Source organism: Mytilus edulis, chromosome 11 (assembly GCF_963676685.1).
Source record: "Mytilus edulis chromosome 11, xbMytEdul2.2, whole genome shotgun sequence".
Taxonomy (NCBI): domain Eukaryota; kingdom Metazoa; phylum Mollusca; class Bivalvia; order Mytilida; family Mytilidae; genus Mytilus; species Mytilus edulis.
The window spans coordinates 68,765,829-68,788,267 of NC_092354.1; the positions used below are offsets into that span (position 1 = coordinate 68,765,829).

The 22,439-nt window shown below is 31.4% G+C and overlaps 1 protein-coding gene across 1 annotated transcript in view; it reads right to left on the reverse strand.

Moving 5' to 3' along the window:
- The window catches only part of LOC139494528 (uncharacterized), a 45,632-nt gene that overhangs the window by 5,756 nt on the left and 17,437 nt on the right, over positions 1 to 22,439 (reverse strand). Inside the window, exons 2-9 of the mRNA XM_071282688.1 lie at positions 14,981 to 15,172; positions 8,919 to 8,960; positions 5,545 to 5,586; positions 4,723 to 4,836; positions 3,688 to 3,798; positions 2,420 to 2,530; positions 1,587 to 1,700; positions 618 to 751 (exon numbers count right to left, since the gene is read on the reverse strand). Coding sequence (XP_071138789.1) covers positions 618 to 751; positions 1,587 to 1,700; positions 2,420 to 2,530; positions 3,688 to 3,798; positions 4,723 to 4,836; positions 5,545 to 5,586; positions 8,919 to 8,960; positions 14,981 to 15,172 — 860 coding nt within the window. The remainder of the gene's footprint in view (positions 1 to 617; positions 752 to 1,586; positions 1,701 to 2,419; positions 2,531 to 3,687; positions 3,799 to 4,722; positions 4,837 to 5,544; positions 5,587 to 8,918; positions 8,961 to 14,980; positions 15,173 to 22,439) is intronic.

Here is a 22,439-nt window from a genome sequence, read left to right on the forward strand (position 1 = left end):
TAACAATTTTTTAGCTTTAAATGTGTTGTGTGAATTTATTTCAATCGTTTATTACATGTATTTATTTCTTCGTCTGTTGAATCCTTTCAGATTTCTTTTTGTTTTGAAATGGAAGTAGATCCGTTATGCTAACAGTAACAACTTGATAGCTTTAATTATGTTTTATGAACTTATTTCAAGCTTTCATCGTCAATTTCTTCGTCTGTTGAATCCTTTCAGATTTTTCCTCAACACCGTGTTTTTTTTTTATAAAGGGTTGTGGCATCTTTTTTGTTTCGAAAGGGAAGTAACTCCTTACAAACCCCATATGGTTGCCAACCCTATATGGTAACTAACCATGTATTTTTAGGACACCTTATATCAAATATACATAGTCTCCACGTGTAGTCCATTAACCAATCACATCCCAATAAATCTATTGGAGGTAAGATAAGTTTTATTACATATTTGATGTAGGCAGGTAAAAAAATAGCATATTTACAATTGTTCATCACATTTTCATTATTTGATGAAAACTGTATCGTATGCCCTTAAAGACATGGTATTGTCAGTGTTCTTCGATTTATGAGATATATGATTTATTTTTCTATCTGCTAATATGCAACCATAAATCTTACATCAATTTCCTCCCAGGTAACTACTGGTGCAGGAATACCTTCAGCGTTACAAGCAATTGTAACAACAGCTGTGCCTTCAACAACAGTCTTGTTTGATATCAATGTAATTATTGGAGTTTTGGTTACGGGTGTCCCTAAAACATTTAAAATAAGTTAAGGGCCGATTTTTTTTTTAAATTGTAAAATGTAATATGCAAACACATAATAACTGCATATAATTGAAAATATATCCATTGAATACAAATATTGAACATGTAGGACTTTCCACTTGCTTTGAATGCAAAAAAAAAATGCATGCAGTTATGATAAGGGATCATGCAATATTTATCAGGCAGGTGGGACCGGTGCAAACCATAGTAGGACAAACACATTTTTCATCCACTTCAGGCATAGTGTCACCACTTTTTCCCTTTTATTCACACTATTGTTAACAACCAAAAACATTTATTGACTAAATATCCAATTTGTAAACAATACCCTATTAATTCTAAATAAAGGGAATTAAAAAAAACACAATAAGCAAAAAAAGAAAAATGGAGATAAATATATTTAGAAACACAATTTTATTTTTTAAATGAGATTGTATGTGAAATTTAAACTGACGACCTTTGCGTCTTAATTCAAAGTTCTTATTTCAATTAAAAAACATCTGTACAATTGCCAAAACTTGGATAAAGTGGGCATTTCTGATATTGTGGAGAACAAACACAATGGCCTTCACATGATATTGCATCACATCTTCTGACCAAGTCAAGGTAGCTCGTCATATGTACTTTTACAACCATGCAACATTTCATTGTGTTTATCAAATTTCAGATAATTATATATTTTAAAAAATCAAGATATTATGACACGTTTAAACAGTTTCCGTATTTTTTTACAGATACATTCTCATATAATCATTTAGTCTTAAAACAAAAACTGTTGATTACTACCATGATAGTACAATATTAAAATTAGTATTCTTACCTATTTCACAGTTTTTTCCGGAGTCGCCATTAAAACATTGACAAATATATCCATTAAACACGTCGACGCATGTTGCACCATTCTGGCATGGACTAGATGCACATTCGTTAATTTCTGATTATAGAATTTTTTTAAAAGTATTGCATTTGACATTTCATTTTCACGTTTAATTCGTCTTTATGTGTGTTTGATAAATATAAGTCAACTTATAAAATAACCTTAATCTGAGAATATAAGAAATGCAATCAGTGCGAAAAAGAAGTGTATAATTAAGCAATGAAGTGTAACCTGTGAATGGTTATCACCGTCTATATATGTTTTCTATGTGCAAATGATGCGTTTATTGCACTAAAATTTAATGCATTCAAGTTGAATTTTAAGCCCCTTCTTGCAAACTTACAGTTTTATGAATGTTTACAATTTTACCCTGCCAGGGTTCTGGAAAACATAACGCAACAGCCCTTCCAAAATTAAGATATCTCTTTTCTCATATTTCATCTCCCACCTGATATGATAGTGCGTATCTTGCGCTTCCTGTCATTATAATATTGTTTTATTTCACATGAAAACATATGGACAAGTAACTACACTGTATAGTATGATACGTGATGTCCCGGTTAGACGTATCTACATTATTCAAGATCTGTCGTAGCTAAAAGAAGGGAATGTATATCCTGTTTGAACACATAACTTCAATTCTTTTGTGGTTTTTATTTATATTTGGTTTGTGCTAACTCTGACATTTTTCATTTGTGGATATTTTGTTTCATTTCCTGTATTCTTGTCCCCTTTTTACCTATCAATATCATGTAAAGACGTCAGTTACAAATTACCTGATCCGCAATTAACACCATAGAATCCAGCCTTACACGAACACGTGTAACCATCTACACCATCCGTACATGTGCCATACTGACACGGGTTACTTGCACATTCGTTAATATCTATTAAAAATATTTGTCATTGCAATTAATAATCTAAACTTTTGTAGTCCTTTGCGGTTATATTTCAATCTAAAAATCAAAATAGCACAAAATCTATTCTGTTTTTGATATTTTTAGCTATCTCATTTATATATCTTTGTCTGTCTATGTCTTAAAAATTAACAGCTATAAAATAAAAAGACAAATTTTATATAAGAATAGGGACTGATACAAGACTACTTTTTAATGCAATACAATGCGTTTCCAACAGCTTCATAATAGTCCCTTTGTTAGATTCTCACTCTTTTTCAGGGAGCACAGGTGAGATAAATGTCTATTTTACTAATAATGTTTAAATTGTAGTTTTCATATACAAGTTTTGTATTTTCAAATTGATACAAATGCAAAATACACCGGACATAAAACATTGATATGATTACAAAACATTTATGAACAGTGATGCCTGTCTACAACAAGGTATGTTATCAATTGGTTTATGTGTATTTTTCATAAACAATCTACATGTAAATGAAACGATATACTATTACTTGCACTTTGACCTTTTCTGATTTAATAGCCGTGTTGACAGTGTTGTTTCCTTGAAGGGCATACTAGACACACGTGTTTACAGTAGATTTTTTAAGAACGAGCTAATAAGAGTAGACTGAAGTTCAAATGACTGTTTTCTTATTTAGAAATGATATCGAGTGTGTTTTTCCTCAAAAAGTTGTTCTATTCGATTTTGTTGTTTAATGTAAAATTGCAAAAGACTTTATAAAGTATCACTAAAATATGTTGTTGTAAAGAGCTCAGTTATGAACAGAGGTCATAATTGTCAGAGATACACCAAACGATAAAATTTATCAATCTCACAACAACTAAAACTAAACAAGAACCAAATATTGTGTGTTACCAGGGAGGTACCTCTAATACATAAAGAAAAGTCAGTTAATCACGCTACATGCGCTTTTCGACATCTTCATGACACAAACTAAACAGTTTTTTGAAAGCATAAACATAGGACACGGACTACAACACAAATAAGTTTCATCCAGTAGATATACATATATAAAATAAACAGCAATATATTTAAATACACAATTTATAGTTGTGATCGAAAGTTCAGAAATAAGACAAAGAAGTCCGTTAATTTAGAAATTGAAAAGTATTCTAAATACTTGTTTCACAGCGAGATCCAGTGTAACCATTTATACAGCTGCATGTAAAGTTATCAATACCATCAAAGCAAACTCCATGTTGACATGGCATACTGGTACATTCATCTATATCTGAAAATCATCATTCGAAAAAGGAAAAAAAGATAGATCTAAAAAAGAATTGTTTGCTTAATCATAATATGCATCTGATTCGTTATCATTGAACCGTTTATTCTGTTTAAATCGCCGATATGTCCGGGACAAGGTTATTCATGCCGGGGCAACGCAATAGACGTCGCAAAGCCGTGATATGCAATTTTATGAAGTGCTGAGCAGAGAGATATGGACAGTGGAACGACCAATATATACTGTGGATACATAGTACAATGCGATCAGTTTATTACAGATGTACATAACAACAACAGAGGTTTGTTTTATGAAATAGTGTGTCCCGTTTATTATTTTTGGTTGAAAGGTTTATGATTTTAACAGATTCACAATTGTTTTTTTGCCAAATGTTTTGAAGCTAACCATGGCATTTTGGGGGTGTATAATCGTAAAAAACAAAACCTAGAATATACTTCAATTTTTGTAGTGACCTTTGTATGAGCTATTAAAGTAAATGGGTGTTATAGGGCAAAATAGGTTCTCTGTTTCTTTTTTTTTTTTAAAGGTTTCCAAACAGTTCAAAATTTCATAAACCTCGCCTCAGTGCATCCTTTATAACGTAAGATTCACACGATAACATTCCTCAGCATCATTTCCATTTCAATTTATTATTTTTGTAAGACCATTTACTCTTCAACTTCGTACTTATTTTTAGCCTTTTTAACATTTTTTTTGGATTCGAGCGTCACTGATGAGTCTTTTGTAGACGTAACGCGCGTCTGGCGTTAATATAAAATTGTAATCCTAGTATCTATGATGAGTTCATTTACTAGTGAATGTAAACGAATACAATTGAACAAAGACAAACACTATGTAACAAAACAGGTTGATTATGTGAACAAGTTAATATATATACATTTACATAATTTAAAAGCTGTTAAAACATACTTGTCTCACAGCAGGATCCAGTGAAACCTTCATTACAAAGGCAGCGTCCCAATGATCCTAGTATGTGTATTAAATTGCCATGTCTTCCACATATTATCGACATCTGACACCAGTCTGTTAAATAAAATAAATCATTAAACATTTGCAGTACAAATTAAATATTAGGCATGTTCATTGTATCCAAGTAATTAATAAATTGGGCCTTTGATTTTCAATTCAAAATTCTATTACAATGTGTCATGTCATGCATTATGTTGACTTATAGTTGCACGTGTTTTTATGTTGGGAGGTTGTCTCATTGGCTTTAGGAAAAAAACATGTCTTTTTTTTTGTATTTTTTATGTTTGTTTTATTTGATTAAGTTGTACTATTTTATCAATCACGTTTTTAAAATACTGTTAATATGTATTTAGAGGGGAAAAGACCGGTTTACGAGGATATTGTTTTCCACAAAGATGTTTTATTTTAATAATAAAAAAAAAAAGTAAAAACTGCTACTCCCACTTTTGTACAATACATTTTGCAGTTTCAACGTTTCGTACATAACGTGTTGACCAAACAGAAAATCGTGGAAAACAACCATTTCGAACAAAATAATCTTTTGAATACAAGAGGGATAGATAACCGTATGTTTTTCAAAGATAATGTTGTTTACCGATCACATAACATAATTATGATCAGGTTAAATTTATCGATCTTTTGAATAAAATTATTCTTAAAGGTTACAAATCATCCATATATCTTAGATAAAACTTTTCTTTTTAATTCAATAGACTAAACGGTTGTAAAAGTTTACCTCATGAATGCAAACCAAATATTTACCTGTCAAATCAGCTTCCTCGATGAGAGGAGGTAAAACGCCGCCTGTTGTAATAAATTTTAATATCTTTAAAGAAATATTATCATTTATAATATTTTAACAGGACATATGCTTTATGGTCGTAAAATGTTAATTTAAAAATGAATATTGCTATCTATTACACAATGTCATATTGTTTAATTTTTGTTTCTTGTCCGTCCCTTTTGCTGAAACTAGACCGCGTCCACTCTGTGTTTTCGTAAGACTTTTTCTCTACTTGTATCCATCTAATGACTTTTTCAACTGATTTTAAGAGTTCGTTCTTATGTGGTTTTGTAACACCACTGTCCCAGGTTATGAAAAAGGATGTGTTCCCGCTGATATGTTTAAACCAGCCAAATTCTGTATGTATAGCCTGTCAAAAGTCAGGAGCCTGCAATTTAGTGGTTGTCTTTTGTTGCTGTTTTATTTATTTGTTTTTCTTCATTTTTAAACATTTAGACGTTAGTTTTTTCGTTTGATTTGTGTTACATTTTTTTTCTTCATTTCGGGGCCGTATATACTTGACTATGCGGTATGGGCTTTGCTCATTGTTGAAGGCTGTTCGGTGACCTAAAATTATTAATTTCGTTGTTAATTTGGTATCTTGTAAAGAGTGTCCTCATTGGTAATTATACCCCATCTTCTATTATGTATCTTAAAATTATTTTGAATACAATCGTAAAGAAGGGATTTAAATAATATTCCTAGTTTAAATAGTCGCACAAGGAATCAAATGATTATTTCGGCTGAGTTACGTTATTTAAAGATAACCTTTTGATTATTCCTTTTCAAATTACACGAAAACGAGATAGTATCATGGTAGATAAATATAAACTGATCTATTCATTGTTTCATACATTATCAGGTTTGCTTGTACACTTGTGTTGTTGCGATGTCAACCAAAATGGCTATACATTGTACAAACGATAACATTCCCTTATACAAAATCTTGTAAATTTTGTAAACATTGTTTCAAGTAGTTTTAGGTTGCATTTCTGTAAATATTGACAATGCAATTTCCGAATGGAACTCATTTTACGGCTAAAACTGTGCCACTTTTACTATGAAGTTTTGAAAAAAATCTGATCCTAGAATCGAAAGTTCATATGCATCACATTTTTTTGCAAAGGTCAAATTATAGGGCTGTGCGGCACATTTTCAACGTTTATATGCCCTGACCTTCAGAGTTTAAACTGACACTAATTGTCTTAACTACCCCTACCTTGAATGAAAGGTTACCACAGATTTCAATGTAAACAATATGCACATGTTTTTTACTGGTAACATTCCCAAGTTATGTCTCTGTGAGAAGGAACACAGAGAGCATAACTGGGAACCAGTATGTAAACAAACTTAATTTTCTATGAATATTCAAGATCTCTCCAAAAAGAGGCGTGTTTTGAGAAACAGCTGTATTTACAAAGTGCAACCTATACAGACATTTATTCAAATAGAAAACTCTCTAAAATCAGTTTTTCTCACATTAATACTCCATTTATCAGAAATAAAGTCTTAAATAAATCTAACTTTATCTTTACTTTACATTTTATTCCCCATCCCCTGTTTCAATGTTTTAAATAATTTGAAAACAAGACTTTAATTATTGCCAGCTTACCCTATTTGCATATTTTCTGATAAAAAATGCCGAGAACCGGTTTAAAACTATTTTGATAACATATTGAAAAAATATCAGAATACTATAAATGTAATGTTTAGCAGTCAATCATTACAACATTGAAGATTATATAAAGTATCCAATCCAGCCTCTGTCTTCAGTCCTCATCTTCTTGTATGCCTATTTGTCAATTAAAGAACACATTTTCTGCCGCAAATGGTCAATTTAGAATTATTGTCACAACAGTATCATCTGTAACCATATATCTGACACAATTTAGCTAATATATATATACTAGAAGTGTTCAAACAAAGCCATATTTGCAATAGTTGTATGTATGCAGAAACCAGTCTGAGATATAAAGTCACTTAAAATGTTGTAGAGATGACTGCTTACATCTGATTTTCGCATAACTTCCAAGCATAGTTATTGTTTTCTATATCAAGAACTTTAAAATAAAAAAAATCATAGCATTTACAAGTAAAATTATTGGTTTTATGACCCAGGCGGTATGCAATTTTTATTGTTTTTGGCCCCTGGGGCCTCAAATTCCCTAAATCATTCTGCTGTTTCTAGCAATTTGGAATATTTAGTACATATTACAGATAGAACACACTATTGTAAGTTTTCTTGAGATTTTTTTGCTTTTCTAGCTTGTATTCATTATGCTGTGGTGACAAAAACAGATTTGGGTGTTGCCGCTTACTTTTGGGTTATCGAAAGGACTCAAATACCCCATAAATAATATTCAGGAAGGATCTTTGAGTTTCATGACTGAGAATATATAAGCACTCCTTAACAATATAAATTAAAAATATGCAAATATTATGAATCAATTTTGTATCCAGGACTTTAAGTAAACTATTCATACTGTAAACTGTGAATGTATACTGAGTCATCATATTTAAGGCCCAGGATTCTACCAATCTTCATTAAATATTTATAAAACTTCATATTTGAGTTAATTTCTTTAAAATCTGTGAAATAAAGCGAATTTGGTTAAATTATGAATGTTCCCCTTTTTCACCCTATATAGGTTGCATTTCTATAAATATTGACAATGCAATTTCCCATAGGAACTCCTTTTACGGCTAAAACTGTACCACTTTTACTATGAAGTTTTGAAAAAAAAATCTTATACTAGAATTGAAAGTTATTGTGCACCACAATGTTGTTCAATGGTCAAAATATAGGGCTGTGCGGCACATTTTCAACGTTTATATGCCCTGAACTTCTCATAATTTAAACTAACACTAATTTTCTTAACTACCCCTACCTCGAATGAAAGGTTAACACAGATTTCAATGTAAACAAAATGCACATGTTTATTTAGTGGTAACATTCCCAAGTTATGTCTCTGTGAGATGGAACACAGAGAGCATAACTGGAAACCACTATGTAAACAAACTAAATTTTCTATGAATATTCACGATCTCCCCAAAAGAGGCATGTTTTGAGAAACAGCTGTATTTACAAAGTGCAACCTTTACGGATTGAAAAAGTTATTTCAAGGTTAACGATGTCGAACAAAAACATTACCAAACATATTGCAAAACGGATATAACGCCGTATATTTTTACCATGATTGTTTTATTGATCCTGCTGATTTAATTATTTACGATCATGATTCAGTTGATCGAATACGTAAAGATGTCCTAAAAGGTAACAGATCATCCAATATCAACAACAGAGTAAACTGTTGTAAACGTTTAATATTGTGAATGAAAACGATATACTTACCTGTCAGTACCACTTCCTCAATAAGTGCAAGTAAAGCGCCGCCTGTAGTAATAAAAATGTATTTGTCTTTTAAAAAATATTATAATTTATAATGTTTTATCAGTAAAGAGGCTACATGTTCGCCAACTTAAAATTTTATTTGATTATTGCTCTCTCTATTAACACATATTGTTTGATTTTTTTTCTTTTTCGTCTCTAATGTTTTGCTGAAAATTGTACTACGGTGCTCATCTTTGGTTTTATGGATTTTCAAGTTGGACTTTGTCAATAGTTGTCTCAACAAAAAATTGTACGTCTACAATAGATGAGGATATATCGAAAAATTAAAGAATGTCATTTTAAGATTAAATGTTTTAGATTTTCTATTAACAAGTATGTATGATAATTTGTAAAAACTACAACGCAGTAGAGAAAGATGTATCTAAGTCAGTATTCCAGTTAATCAATTATATACACCGCACCTATACCAAGTACATTATACTTGTATATACGCATTTAATTTTAATATGATATAAATACGATATGTAAACAGCTAATTTTACTGATGTAATGATGAATATTAGAAAAACTGTGTATCCCATGTATCCGTTTATAAAAATATCTTGCAATGTAACTCACTAAAACAAATTACAGCCCTTACCGTAAATTAATAAATTCATTTCTATCAATCTCAATATGCGTAGATGTCTACAAACATGCCTTATAACGATAAGAGTTTGCTAATGAAGTCATGAAGTGTGATAAGATTGCAAGTACATATATTTGTTCGAGCTATCAACATATGAACATTATTTTAAAACTTGATATAAAAAAGAAGATGTGGTAGTTGACTTCTAATATGTATTTTCACAACCCAATATTCTTTAAAGAAATATGCTCAATGAATGCTTAGAAAACCATGAAAAGAACTCGTCCAATCTTAATTTACCACAAGGGCTGTAATTTGTAAAATTGGACTGAAAAGGGTTTTAATCTTGACAATTTTATCTTGAAAAAAGTAAATAAAAACAAATCTTGAATGGCCTTATTCTGCAACCGTAGGAACATCATGCTCTTGATCAAGATCATTATGAATTCAGTCCTTCTCTTTGCAAGTCCAACACATAGCTGAACTACATATGAGAGGCAACCTGTCGACCTTTGCTATCGAGTATGAACATGTCGATCTGTCAACTTGTTAACCTTTACACTTATCAACCTGTCGACCTATATGCATTTATCGACTTTTCAACATGTCGACCTGTCAACCTGTCGACCTTAACACTTGTCAATCTTGTAGAAATTTCTTGTGTCAACCTGTCAACCTTTCTAGTTTCAACCTGTCGACCTATTACTCTGTCAACTTATGTAAATATAAATCGATTCACTTTTGAAGTTAAACCGATTTACTCCTCCGTTTTTTTGTGATGGAAGAACAGCGCCGTTTTTCTTACTTTACCCGATCTTATAAGGTATAATCAGGTAGTTGAGCTCCTTCCTGTCAATTCGATAGAACCCGATAACGCAGACCTATTTGTATTCTAGTGTAGTGAGGTCGATTTATTTCCTCAGACCCGAGAAGACGGAAGTCGAATAAAATGAACGGAAAACATCGACTTTTAAATACTAAAAAGTCTAAAAACGTTTGTAGTAAATTATTGTTTCTGTAATTTTGTATTGTGCTATTTTTTGTACACATTTTCCTTTCGTTCAGCTAAATTAATGTCCCTGTTCTTGATACCAACCCTTTAATTTGTAAGGGAGGGGTGCATGGATAAGCCTGTTTTATTTCTATTTTTTGGCGAAATTTCAATTGAGTCTATTTTGTCCTAGCTTGTCAGCATGATTTTGTCTTTATTCCAAGCTGCGGTTATTTTTTTTATTTTGACAATAAATTCGTGGGTCATGTCTGTTTATTTCAAATTTGATCTAGGCCCCTCCAAATAAAGCATAATTGTATAAGGAAGATCCATATGTCTAATTTGCCATGAAGACATCGATCTTTTAATTTTGCCCGGGGGAGGGAGATTTTGATATAAAATAAATTGATTTGAAAATTATCAAATTGGATCAATGTAGGCCTTTTTTTTACTTAAGGTGCTGGCCAAGTATGAAATTAATTTCATTCAGTCAAAATCAGGGCCACAATTATCTTCATTTAAAAATGCATAGCGATTTCACCCAACGCCAAAACCACGAAAGTCGAACGGCTGTGCCTAATACATGAATGTTAATTTAAAATTAAAACAATAGTATAACTATCTGACTGAAATCTAAATTACTGAAACCGGCGAACGGAGACAACCACAAGTTATATTATGTTCGTATACATGTAAGCCTTCGTTACTTGCGTTAACGTATGTAAGTTTCGTTTAAAATTTAAAATTCTCTCATATGACTCATCAGTGACGCTCGGATCAAATAGTTACAAAGCCAAAAAGATATAAAGTTGAAGAGCATTGGGGATCCAAAATTTCAAAAAGTTGTGAAACTCACTTGCACTACAAGGCATGAATATTAGTTTCTTTGGTTGATTAAGTGGAACAATTGATGAATCAGGTTTAATGGACATCTCCTTTTCTTTCAATCCTTTTTGCACGATTGCAATTTGATAAATCCTTTACCATAGTGTTGAATAAAATACGTTCAATATAAGTTTACTAACTTCCATCAGATGAATGAGCTATAGTCTCCCGTAAAGGAAAAAAAGGAAATATCTATTTTGCTTCACCAAAAAATGTATCAAAGACATCTATAATTATGGATAATTTGAATGATTTAATTTTTTAGAGAGGAGGTTGTTAATGTTTAAATGTAGTTGACAATGCTTTCCATAATGAACAAGATTTTCATATAACCCGCGGTGTAACATGTAAAATCGTATGATTCCACCATTTGTAATTTTTTAATTGGCAATATCAATACTGTATACATGACTTTAAAAGGTCTGTCATGAAAAAAATGTTGAGCAATTAAATAAGATTCATTGGCATGGCTGTTTAACATTGTATAGAAGCAATAACTTTAAACGTGAAATGTTCCAGCAGCAAAGGAACTTGATTTAAACATTAGGCTACATGTAACAGTTTCAGAATTTCAAAAACAATAAAGTAAGAAAAACGATGTGACATATTGACTCGGCATTTTTAATAACATAAATATGTGATTCTTGCCAATGCCAACTGCTTACTTAATTTATCACAAATAATTAATTTCCCAACCAGTTTTCAAAAAAAAAAATTAATTATTATGGTGAAGAGAACACAGAACATTTGTTTTTCAATTTTTGGAAGAAAGCTTTTGTTGACAAAATTACAAGATACAATATCTGATCAATAGTTTAAAAATGCATTCCTTTTACTTTGTTTTGAGTTCGAGGCTTAGTATTCGGGGAAGACAATTGATGTGTGGTACAGAAAAAACGTCTATGGTATATGGAAATATAGGAACCGTTATTGTTCATACGTCTTTTTTTTATTGTTTCAGTTTAAAAAAAAAAATACCAACAATCTCACAGTCTTTACCATTTAGAAAAATCTTCTTTTAACATAAATCCCATTGCTTTGCACAGTCATGAAGTGAATTTCGGATGTATGAATTAAAATCAAGGCAATAATCTTTGGTTGAACAATTTTGCAAGCAATGTTTACGATACAAGCAATAATATAGTTATTTGGATTGCACATTTAAAGAAATTTACCACACGTGCAATCAGCAGGTTAGACGGTCAATATTGAGAACCTTTAACACAAGTTTGTAGTTTTTGTAGTCGCCATCGATGTGGTGTATGTATATTGGAGGATGAATACACACTTATCATTAAAAGGAGAAGGATAATGCCTATGTTATGGTCATCAATCTATGTGTTGGTAAAGGAAAGTTTTACGACAAGAAATAAATGATCTAATTCATCGACATGACGTTTTGACATTTTTGAAATAATAAATGTTTATTGTGGATACTCCACAAACTTCAGTATATATGTATTACTAAAATGTGTTAAAAAAACGTATACCTGTAACATTATGAAAACGGAAATGAGAGTGACAGAATGTAGCATACTACCACGTTATATCTGAATTTGAGCATGTATATGTGTTATTCCTTTAGTAATTTTGTTTACAGATTTAAAGGAAATGTTTCGAAATGTCTGTGTTGGAAACCAAGCTGTATTTACTTTGAATATTGTAAATAGAGACAACAAAAGTATCAACTGTTTGTTTAAAAAGTTATCAAAGGTACCAGAATTATAGTTAATACGCCAGACGCGCGTTTCGTCTAATAAGACTCATCAGTGACGCTCAGATCTAAATCGTTATAAAGCCAAACAAGTACAAAGTTGAAGACAATGAGGACCCAAAATTCCAAAAAGTTGTGTCAAATACGGCTAAGGTAATCTATTCCAGGGATAAGACAATCATAAGTTTTTCGAAAATTTCAAAGTTTTGTAAACAGAAAATTTCTAAAAATGACCATATAATTGATATTCATGTCAACACCGAAGTGCGGACTACTGGACTGGTGATACCCTTGGGGACGAAACGTCAACCAGCAGTGGCATCGACCCAGTGGTGTAAAAAGTTATCAAAGGTACCAGGATTATAATTAATACGCCAGACGCGCGTTTCGTCTAATAAGACTCATCAGTGACGCTCAGATCTAAATCGTTATAAAGCCAAACAAGTACAAAGTTGAAGACAATGAGGACCCAAAATTCCAAAAAGTTGTGTCAAATACGGCTAAGGTAATCTATTCCAGGGATAAGACAATCATAAGTTTTTCGAAAATTTCAAAGTTTTGTAAACAGAAAATTTCTAAAAATGACCATATAATTGATATTCATGTCAACACCGAAGTGCGGACTACTGGACTGGTGATACCCTTGGGGACGAAACGTCAACCAGCAGTGGCATCGACCCAGTGGTGTAAAAAGTTATCAAAGGTACCAGGATTATAATTAATACGCCAGACGCGAGTTTCATCTACATAAGACTCAACAGTCACGCTCAGATCTAAATCGATATAAACATGATAAAGGCCAAACAAGTTCAAAGTTGAAAAGCATTGAGGACCTAAAGTTCCAAAAAAATGTTCCAAATACGGCTAAGGTAATCTATTCCTGGGATAAGGAAATTTCGAAAAGTTTTGTAAACAGAAAATTTATAAAATTGACTAAATAATTGATATTCATGTTACATTTGTAACACCGAAGCGGGAGGGTGTTTTAACGTCGTATTCGCATCAAAAAATGCACTGAATACTCCTACGTGTGATTGAAAGCTATAATATATGAAAAGATAATATATGAAAAGATGACTGAAGGTTACTCAGGCGTAAAACCTCGTTATACAGAAATTGTCAATAAATTGATTGATGTTTGGAGTTTAACGCCACTTTCAGCACATTAGTGATATTTTGTTGCGGGAATTTTTTGTTGGTGGAATAAACCAGAGTACAGGGAGAATACCACCGAAATTGGTTAGGAAAACTGACAATCCTGGTCTGTTCATATTAAAGTCAAGCGCACATGCCACGTACGGGATTAAAACTCAGAGAGACTATTGATAAAGTAGTTTTAATTCTTAGACCACTCGGTCACCGAGACCCTTGAATACAAGGATATTTACAAACAAACTGCGTTGTATTGATACCAACACTGAATACAACTCTGACGTTATCACAAGACATTTGTGTGTAAATTGAAATCTGATACAGATACACCGATTATGTCGGAACTAAACAATTGTATTTATTGTTCATTACAGAGATTGTATATTTCAATAACATTTGAAAAACTATTTGTTTTACATTTAGAAAGATAAATAAATAATTACATTAAAACATTGACAATTTGATATCTATAAACATATTTTTTTTTGTCTAAGGAGGTACATTTAAACGAATTCTTATTTTCAAATGTATAAAATAAAACAAAAATGAAGTAATTTGTGTAAAATTGTTTGATAAGAAGAAGGTAAGACAGTGGTATAAGTTTCTGTAGTTAACATTTGCAAATGAATGCACATATAGATGCTGCTGAACCACTACTGCACACACCATTTTAGTAGTTGCTCCAGTCATACCTGCCGATTGAAAAAGAGCAAAATAACCACCTGCGGGTACAGAACCTCCAAAAGAATCCATCCATGCTGCAGCCCATGACCCAGCTGTTATTCCAGAAGATGTGAAACCTATTGCTGGTAGTATGGCTGCTGTTCCTAATAACGCAGTTCCTCCAACAGCGGTAATACATGAAGCGCTACATAGTGTTACACCTTTAAACAAATGACATGCTCAATTTTACTTAAAGAAATATAAAGCTTATACATTAAATAAGTAGTTGTTCATCATCAATGTTTGGGGTTTTTTCTGCAAGTTAGAATTAAATCTGGTGGTATTTTTATTATTTACAGTTCTCAATTTCTTATTTTATTTAAGTTATTATCTGTCGAGTCTTCTATATTAATGCATATATATGTCACGTTTAAATCTTAGAGCTCTATAGGTTAACATGTACTCAAATATTTATGTAAACTAAGATTGGATTGTCAAAAAGGGGAAAGGGGAAAAGGACGTTGCTTCTGAAGTTAAATTGAAAAGCGTTACGAACCAACCACACTTGAGTAGTATCACTTCTGCAGGGTATAACATAAGATTGATTTGGATTACTTTTATTCTGTCCGTTTAGGTCTCTTACTACGCAAGTATTCATGTTTTTATTTATACTTGAAGTTATTCTTTTTGTATTTATAAACATAAAAACAGTTTCGGATGCACTAAAATTGTAAAGCAATATTTTCATGTATCGGTCGTTCCACTGTCAATATTACCCTGCTCAGCTCTTAATAGAACTGCATATCACGGCTTTTAAACGTCGAACAGGTTGACCCGTCTTTAATAACTTCGATTTGAACATATCATCGACATCATTATGTTTGGACTTTAGTTGAAAAGTTTGACCCGACCTTATGAAGTCACCTCCCGGTTTACTGTTGAAAACACTTTCAAAAGACGCCAAAACAGCCCGAAAGAAAAATTAACATGTTATCTGCATACTGATATTGTAAAATATCAGCTGGTCGACACAATATAAAATCTGTTCGATCTCGTTTGCTGCGCTCACTCTACAAAAAGCTGCATATTGTGACTCGCAGCTGATATTTATCGATATCAATATGCAGACAACTTGATAAGCAATTCTTATTTAATGTACGGGTTATATTGCCTTATTAATCAGTGTTCTGACAATAACTTGACCTGTATCGTATATTTTATGTGTCCTTCGTTGATATATTCCGAAGTAGGTACAACACGAAGGTGCAGCTTCCGTCGAGCAATTTGACATTTACAATTGGTTTTACTTGTTTCTTTTTATACGATACTATCCACAAAGTACTTAAACATTTTTAAACTGCAGTGCATGCTCATTGAAATTGAAGACTAAGGTATAACCTCCATAACTTTTTAAATATCTTTCATTCCTATATGTTTTTAAAGCTTATCTCCTACACTAATAGGAAGGGTAAACATCAATACAGCAAGCAGCACAGTGCAAATTGTATTATTCATAATATCTTGAAATAGATAATATAAAATAAAATTGTCACATTAATTTACGTGTTAATCATTGTTTATTGATTGCATAATAATTAAGAAATATGAGTAATGAGAACTGTCATTTACTTAATATGTAGAAAAGTGTTGACTGAAACTCGTTTTATAGCGCTAAACATTTCACTTGTATGGCAATCGTATAAAATTCCACCACATCGACAACGATGCGCAAACAAAACAGACTTACAAACATACTTGGCAAAATTGTTAAAACAGGACAAAGCAGTCACCACCGTGTCCCACTCTCAATCAGAACAAAAACAAACAAAAATTTATCAAAGAGGCACAATTACAAGCATAGTAGTATTTCAAATTAAACAACCACGTCCATTGCTTACATTTTTTGTATTTTATTTATGTATGTTAAATCAACCCATAAAGAATTTAAATATTTTAAGTCCTGTGACCGAATGGCTAGAATAACACCAACTCTAGTGACGAATCGAGTGTTTGACGTCAGAATGTAAACGTCACACAGCTAGATGTATAAAACAATTTTCACTCAAACTATGCAAACAATATAATAGATCAATAACATAATGATGAAAACATTGTTTTAAACTTTTAATTAGTAAATAAATGAGCCTATATGAGATATAAGATATAAATGTATACTTGGAAATTTCCACTTCGACTTGAAAAATCAACTATAGATTCAGAGGTTAATACTATCTTTTATCCAAATATTAGTTGACTATGTTATGTAGATTGTGTATTGTTTTTGCAATAAACATAATTTATCAAGCTTTTTTGTCAAGATATATGCACATATTTTATCTATCTTTTTCCATTAAAAAAAACACGAACTAATCTGGTAAAAAATACACATACATGTTCAGAGTATATTTAAGAAGTATTTAGTAACATCATTTTGTCTTTGAATAGTTTGTATTCTAAAGTTTTTAAATAATAACCTAGTGTCGAATAAAAAATAAAGTGCACAAGGCAAATACTCACCCTTTTACTTATATTTTACTTATATATTTTTCCACCCCTAACAACGTCAAATAATTATACCTTCAGATAAAATATAATCTTAATCCGTTGTAAAAAAGAATCATCAATGTGTTCATTTTAAATGCAGCATGTCTATAGATAAATGATCATTTAAACTAAGTTACGTTTCAAACGTTTATCGATGGGAAGTGTAGTGAATAGGCATACGGGTTTTTATTCAAATCTTATTAATACAACGCAAGTATTATGTTGATGTATACCAACACACCCGTTGAGTTTTAACACTTGTAAATCTTAACATTCAGATATTGTATAAGACGGGATTATGTTTAACATCGGTGCATTAAGATAGGAAGTTTTATTAAGTTTATTAAATGATAATGAAGCTGAAAACTGTTATTCCCATATTAGCAAAATGACATATTCATACTTTGTAAAGTTATAAAATCTTTTCAATATTTTTCAACAGCAATAGCTTTATGAATTATATACTTTCTTATTCCAATTTGTTGTTTTTCAAATTAGAGAAATTGCGAAATGAATGTTGTTTTTCTTTCAATGGACTGACGACTTAAGGTACTTTCTAAGATAATAAAAGAAACATACTTTCAAAATTTTATTCTTCAATAGAAGCCATGACTAAACCAACCAACATTATCTTATACCGATCACGTTTTAGTGTCGCTCTATTGAACTCCCTCGTTTCTTATCATGCTAAATTAAATTATTATATTGTGTGTTGCTGGACGTAATTGTGGGATATAACTATTACGACACCCATTAAAGATGTAGAATGGATAACCTTTTGGTGTCGGTATCAAAGCAGACTATCTGCAATATAAGTTGTTCGTTGTTGTTTGTGTTTGGTTTTACTGACAATTGCTTGATGCTAGTGTGCTCTATTTCAGTATGCAACTATTTTTTTTAATTCCTGCTCCGCTGTATGAAGTTGGCGAAAAACAGAACTACGGTTTCCGTCTTACACCTTCAAAGAATACTATTGAGTCATCTCATCTTCAAGTTTGAAATCAACTTATGTATCACTAAAATGTTTTATTTTTTCAAGAATAGGTAAGTAGTCGTAAAAATATGATGAAATTACCTAATTTCTAAGTTTTGATATAAAATGTTCTAACTTTATTGCATTTCTGTCTAAAAAATTTAAAATTGCTTAAAACCATCGTGTTCTGTATTTTATACGGAAGACTCAACAGACAACAAAAATAGATGACAACAAAAGCATTCGTGTTACGATGGGGCGTAAGTGTTGATATTTTGCTGCAGAAATCGAATCGATACACACTGATATACATCAAGGTTTATGTAAAAACGTTATAGTCTTGCATATCAGTGATTGTGTTGCTTCCACTAAATTGGTAGTTTTATGGATTTTTTTTTTATTATCTTGAATATTAATATATATATATATGTATAAACTGTAAACAACAATAATGTTCAACAAAGTAAGATCTATAAAAAAGTTTATAAGAGAATACTTGTCAATTGACTCCTTAAGGAGTTATTGCCCTTTTAAGACAATTTTAAACAATTTGCTCATCACGTTTGTTAACATTTAAAAATGTTCTCCTCTGAAACTACTGGACCACCTACCTTCAAACTTTAACTATATGTTTCTTAGTGTATCTTGTTTATAAATTGTACAGACGTTTTGATCCATTGACAAACAAACATTGCCGCCATGGCTAAACATAGAACATAAGGGTCAAAGGTTATACCATAAAAACTAAAACTTTTAGAGCAAATCTGACATGGGGTAAAATTATTCAATTGGTCAAGATTTATCTACCCAGAAATTATCAGACGAATCGAACAACCCCGTGTTAGGTTGCTGCCACCAAATTGGTAGTTTTAACAAAATTTTGCAGTTTTTGTTATTATCTTGAATATTATTATAAATAGATATAAACTGTAAGAAGCGATAATGTTCAGCAAAGTAAGATCTACAAAAAGTTATTATGACCAAAATTGTCAATTGACCCCTTAAGGAGTGATTGCCTTTTAAAAACAATTTTACACAATTCGTTCATCAACAAAAGAACAAACTAACGAATTCTAAAACGATTTTAAAGCAGACGTAATTATATACTAAGGTAGTTGTAAAATTTTTAAGAGTCACCCACGTAAACATGGTAAACCGTTCGTTAGTTTTTTTTAAACAAAACTTTAAATAGCTTTAGATGATGCTGACCTCCGAATTTATAATGTTTTTTAATAATTAAATAAATAATACTGCATTTCAGTATTTTAATGCATGTGTTAGACATCTCCTTTCAAAGGATGTCGGTGATGCAAAGTGTCCTCTATTGGCCTTCTCCCGACATGTGCCAAACTGTGGTGCTCGATTTGCATTTCTTAATAATTGTTGTCGACCCTTTAATACAAGTCCTGCTTGTCGTATTTAGTGTTGATTTGTCTCGTTTTAGATATGCATAAAATATTTTACACTTAACGATAAACAACAAACTCAAACATGTCATGCGTTTACAGGTCATCCTGCATACAGTGGCTCATCGCATGGGTTCATGGTGATGTCTTATTCACATCAAAAACATTGCACATATTTAAACTGATTGGTGTTTGAAGGTGATAGACAAAAATTTGTAGACTTGTGATTGAGGGTTATTGCTGTAATTAACCTTAGGGCTTTGCTACAACTCAAGCAGGTGAATAACAGAACATTTCAAAAGTTTTAATTATTTACATCTAGAAATACAAAAACAAAAATGTATTTAAAACCAAGGAGTTGTTTATACACACGTTTTGTTAGATGGTGCAATAGTCTTTCAGTTTAATCAAATTTAAAAAGTGTATTATCAAGATAAAGTTTTAAGCTGTCATCTATATTTGAAAGTTTTGAACTGTTATCTGTATTTAAAAGTTTTAAACTGTTATCTATATTTGAAAGTTTTAAACTGTAATATATATTTGAAAGTTTTAGACTGTTATTTATATTTGAAAGTTTTAAACTGTATGATTATTTAAAACTTTTAAACTGCTATGACTATTTGAAAGTTTTAAACTGTTAATTAAATTGGAAAGTTTTAAACTACTGTTATTTGAAAGTTTTTCAGCATTTATTTGATCAAAATTTTCTTTACAATAATTTCATATTTTTTTCATTAGTTGGAAAGGTTTATTAAATTCAAAATATTCTTCGTAAATGTTAAATTCTTCAACAATGTGCTTTACAAAAGTATGTAAAGTATTTTTTTCGGCTCATCAACTTCGAACTTTATTTGGCTTTACATTTTGTTTATAAGAGCCTCACTGATAAGTCGGTTGTAGACAAAATCCGTGTCTGACCTAAATCAAAATTGCAATCCTGGTATTTATGATGAGTTTATTTCCTTCTTCGGATATACATTTATATACATATAAAAGTCATATCTGAAATCATAATATTTCAATATATACAATATAAAAACTAAAGTTGATGTCAATTGTAAAAAGACTGATTGCTCAAATAATACGAGCTACACATGATGTTAAACAGACAAAGATAAGACAGAGAGTTCAAATGACAAAGATATATCAAATATACATCACCGTTCAGCCTTGTAAAACAACAAAAAAAGCATAAGGTATAGTCAGCTATAAAGAATGGCCCCGAATAGACACTGGTGAAACAATTCAAACAAGAAAACTAACGACCTAATCTAACAATACAATTTACGGAAAAAAATATGGCGAAACGAACCAACGACAAACAAACAATAAATGTCATCAACGAAGATATTGGTGGGGTTTGCAGAATAGAGAATAATGTGCCAATAGTACAAAAAAATAGTTAAAAAAACAAGAGAGATAAATGGGACAAAAATATAGAGGACAGAGATAAATGACCAGATATTGTAAAGAATACAGAGATAAAATACCCCGCATCAGTACCCTCAACTACATGTAGTTTTCAACATCAATAGCGTATAATTTATCAAAATGCATACAAGAAAAAGTCTTTGAACTATGTTTTTTAATGTCATAAAGTATTAGTAGACGTGGGGCCTGCTTATCGAAGCGTTCATATGAATACGACACGTCCTAGATCATCTTATGATGTATCTAAGTCCCAAGTGTGTTTATCAAACATGTCGGAGCCTAGGAAAAGTCATAGGAATCGTCCTAACTTTAGGACACCAATTTAGGTGTCTTAAGATGGTCTTATGATGGTCCTATATTTAGGATATATATTATGCGGGTTAATTTGTAAACAAATATGACCGCTACTTATATCTGTTTATTTATCAGGGAGCAGTATCAACAATTAGTGCAGCCATATGCCAATTAGGGGCTATAATAATCCATTGAACTATTTTGTAGATCTGTCTTATATTATCGATCGGTCGCAGTGAGAGTGTGTCATTTGTTACAAGCACGTCATGTTGAGAACCACAGAGGCGGTTATATTTTGCACCATGCACGCTCAAATGAAAAACATTAAAACAATAATAGAAAAAAATAAATGAATCTGTAATAATTCTATTTCTATATGCTTTTTTTCAACTTTCTGGCACTTTAATTACCATTTATGAAACCTGCATTCTCATCCTTTATTCTAATGTCAGTTTTGATTTCTACAGAAGTCAAACTATATACATAAATGAAAGGAGTTGTCGGTTTTACGTCAGTGATACAGCAAACAATCCACAAAAAGCAACCAATAAACATCCAGAGGGCAACTATATTTTTTCGACTAGCTGTACAAACTATGAACTACAGTAATAGTAAGATAAAAGGGAAAAAAATCGAAAGGTTAAACAAAATCTAAAACACAAAGACAGAAAAGAGAAAAGATCAAATAAGTCAATGCGTCAAGCTCCTTTCGCCTTTCGTGTTTCAATGCTATTATGAGTCTTTGATTTTAGATGACTATATCACGTCAACATTTCTCTCGTTCATTTCACGCCGTAGTAGAGTGACAATAACTTACTTTATTTGACCTTTAAAGAAGCA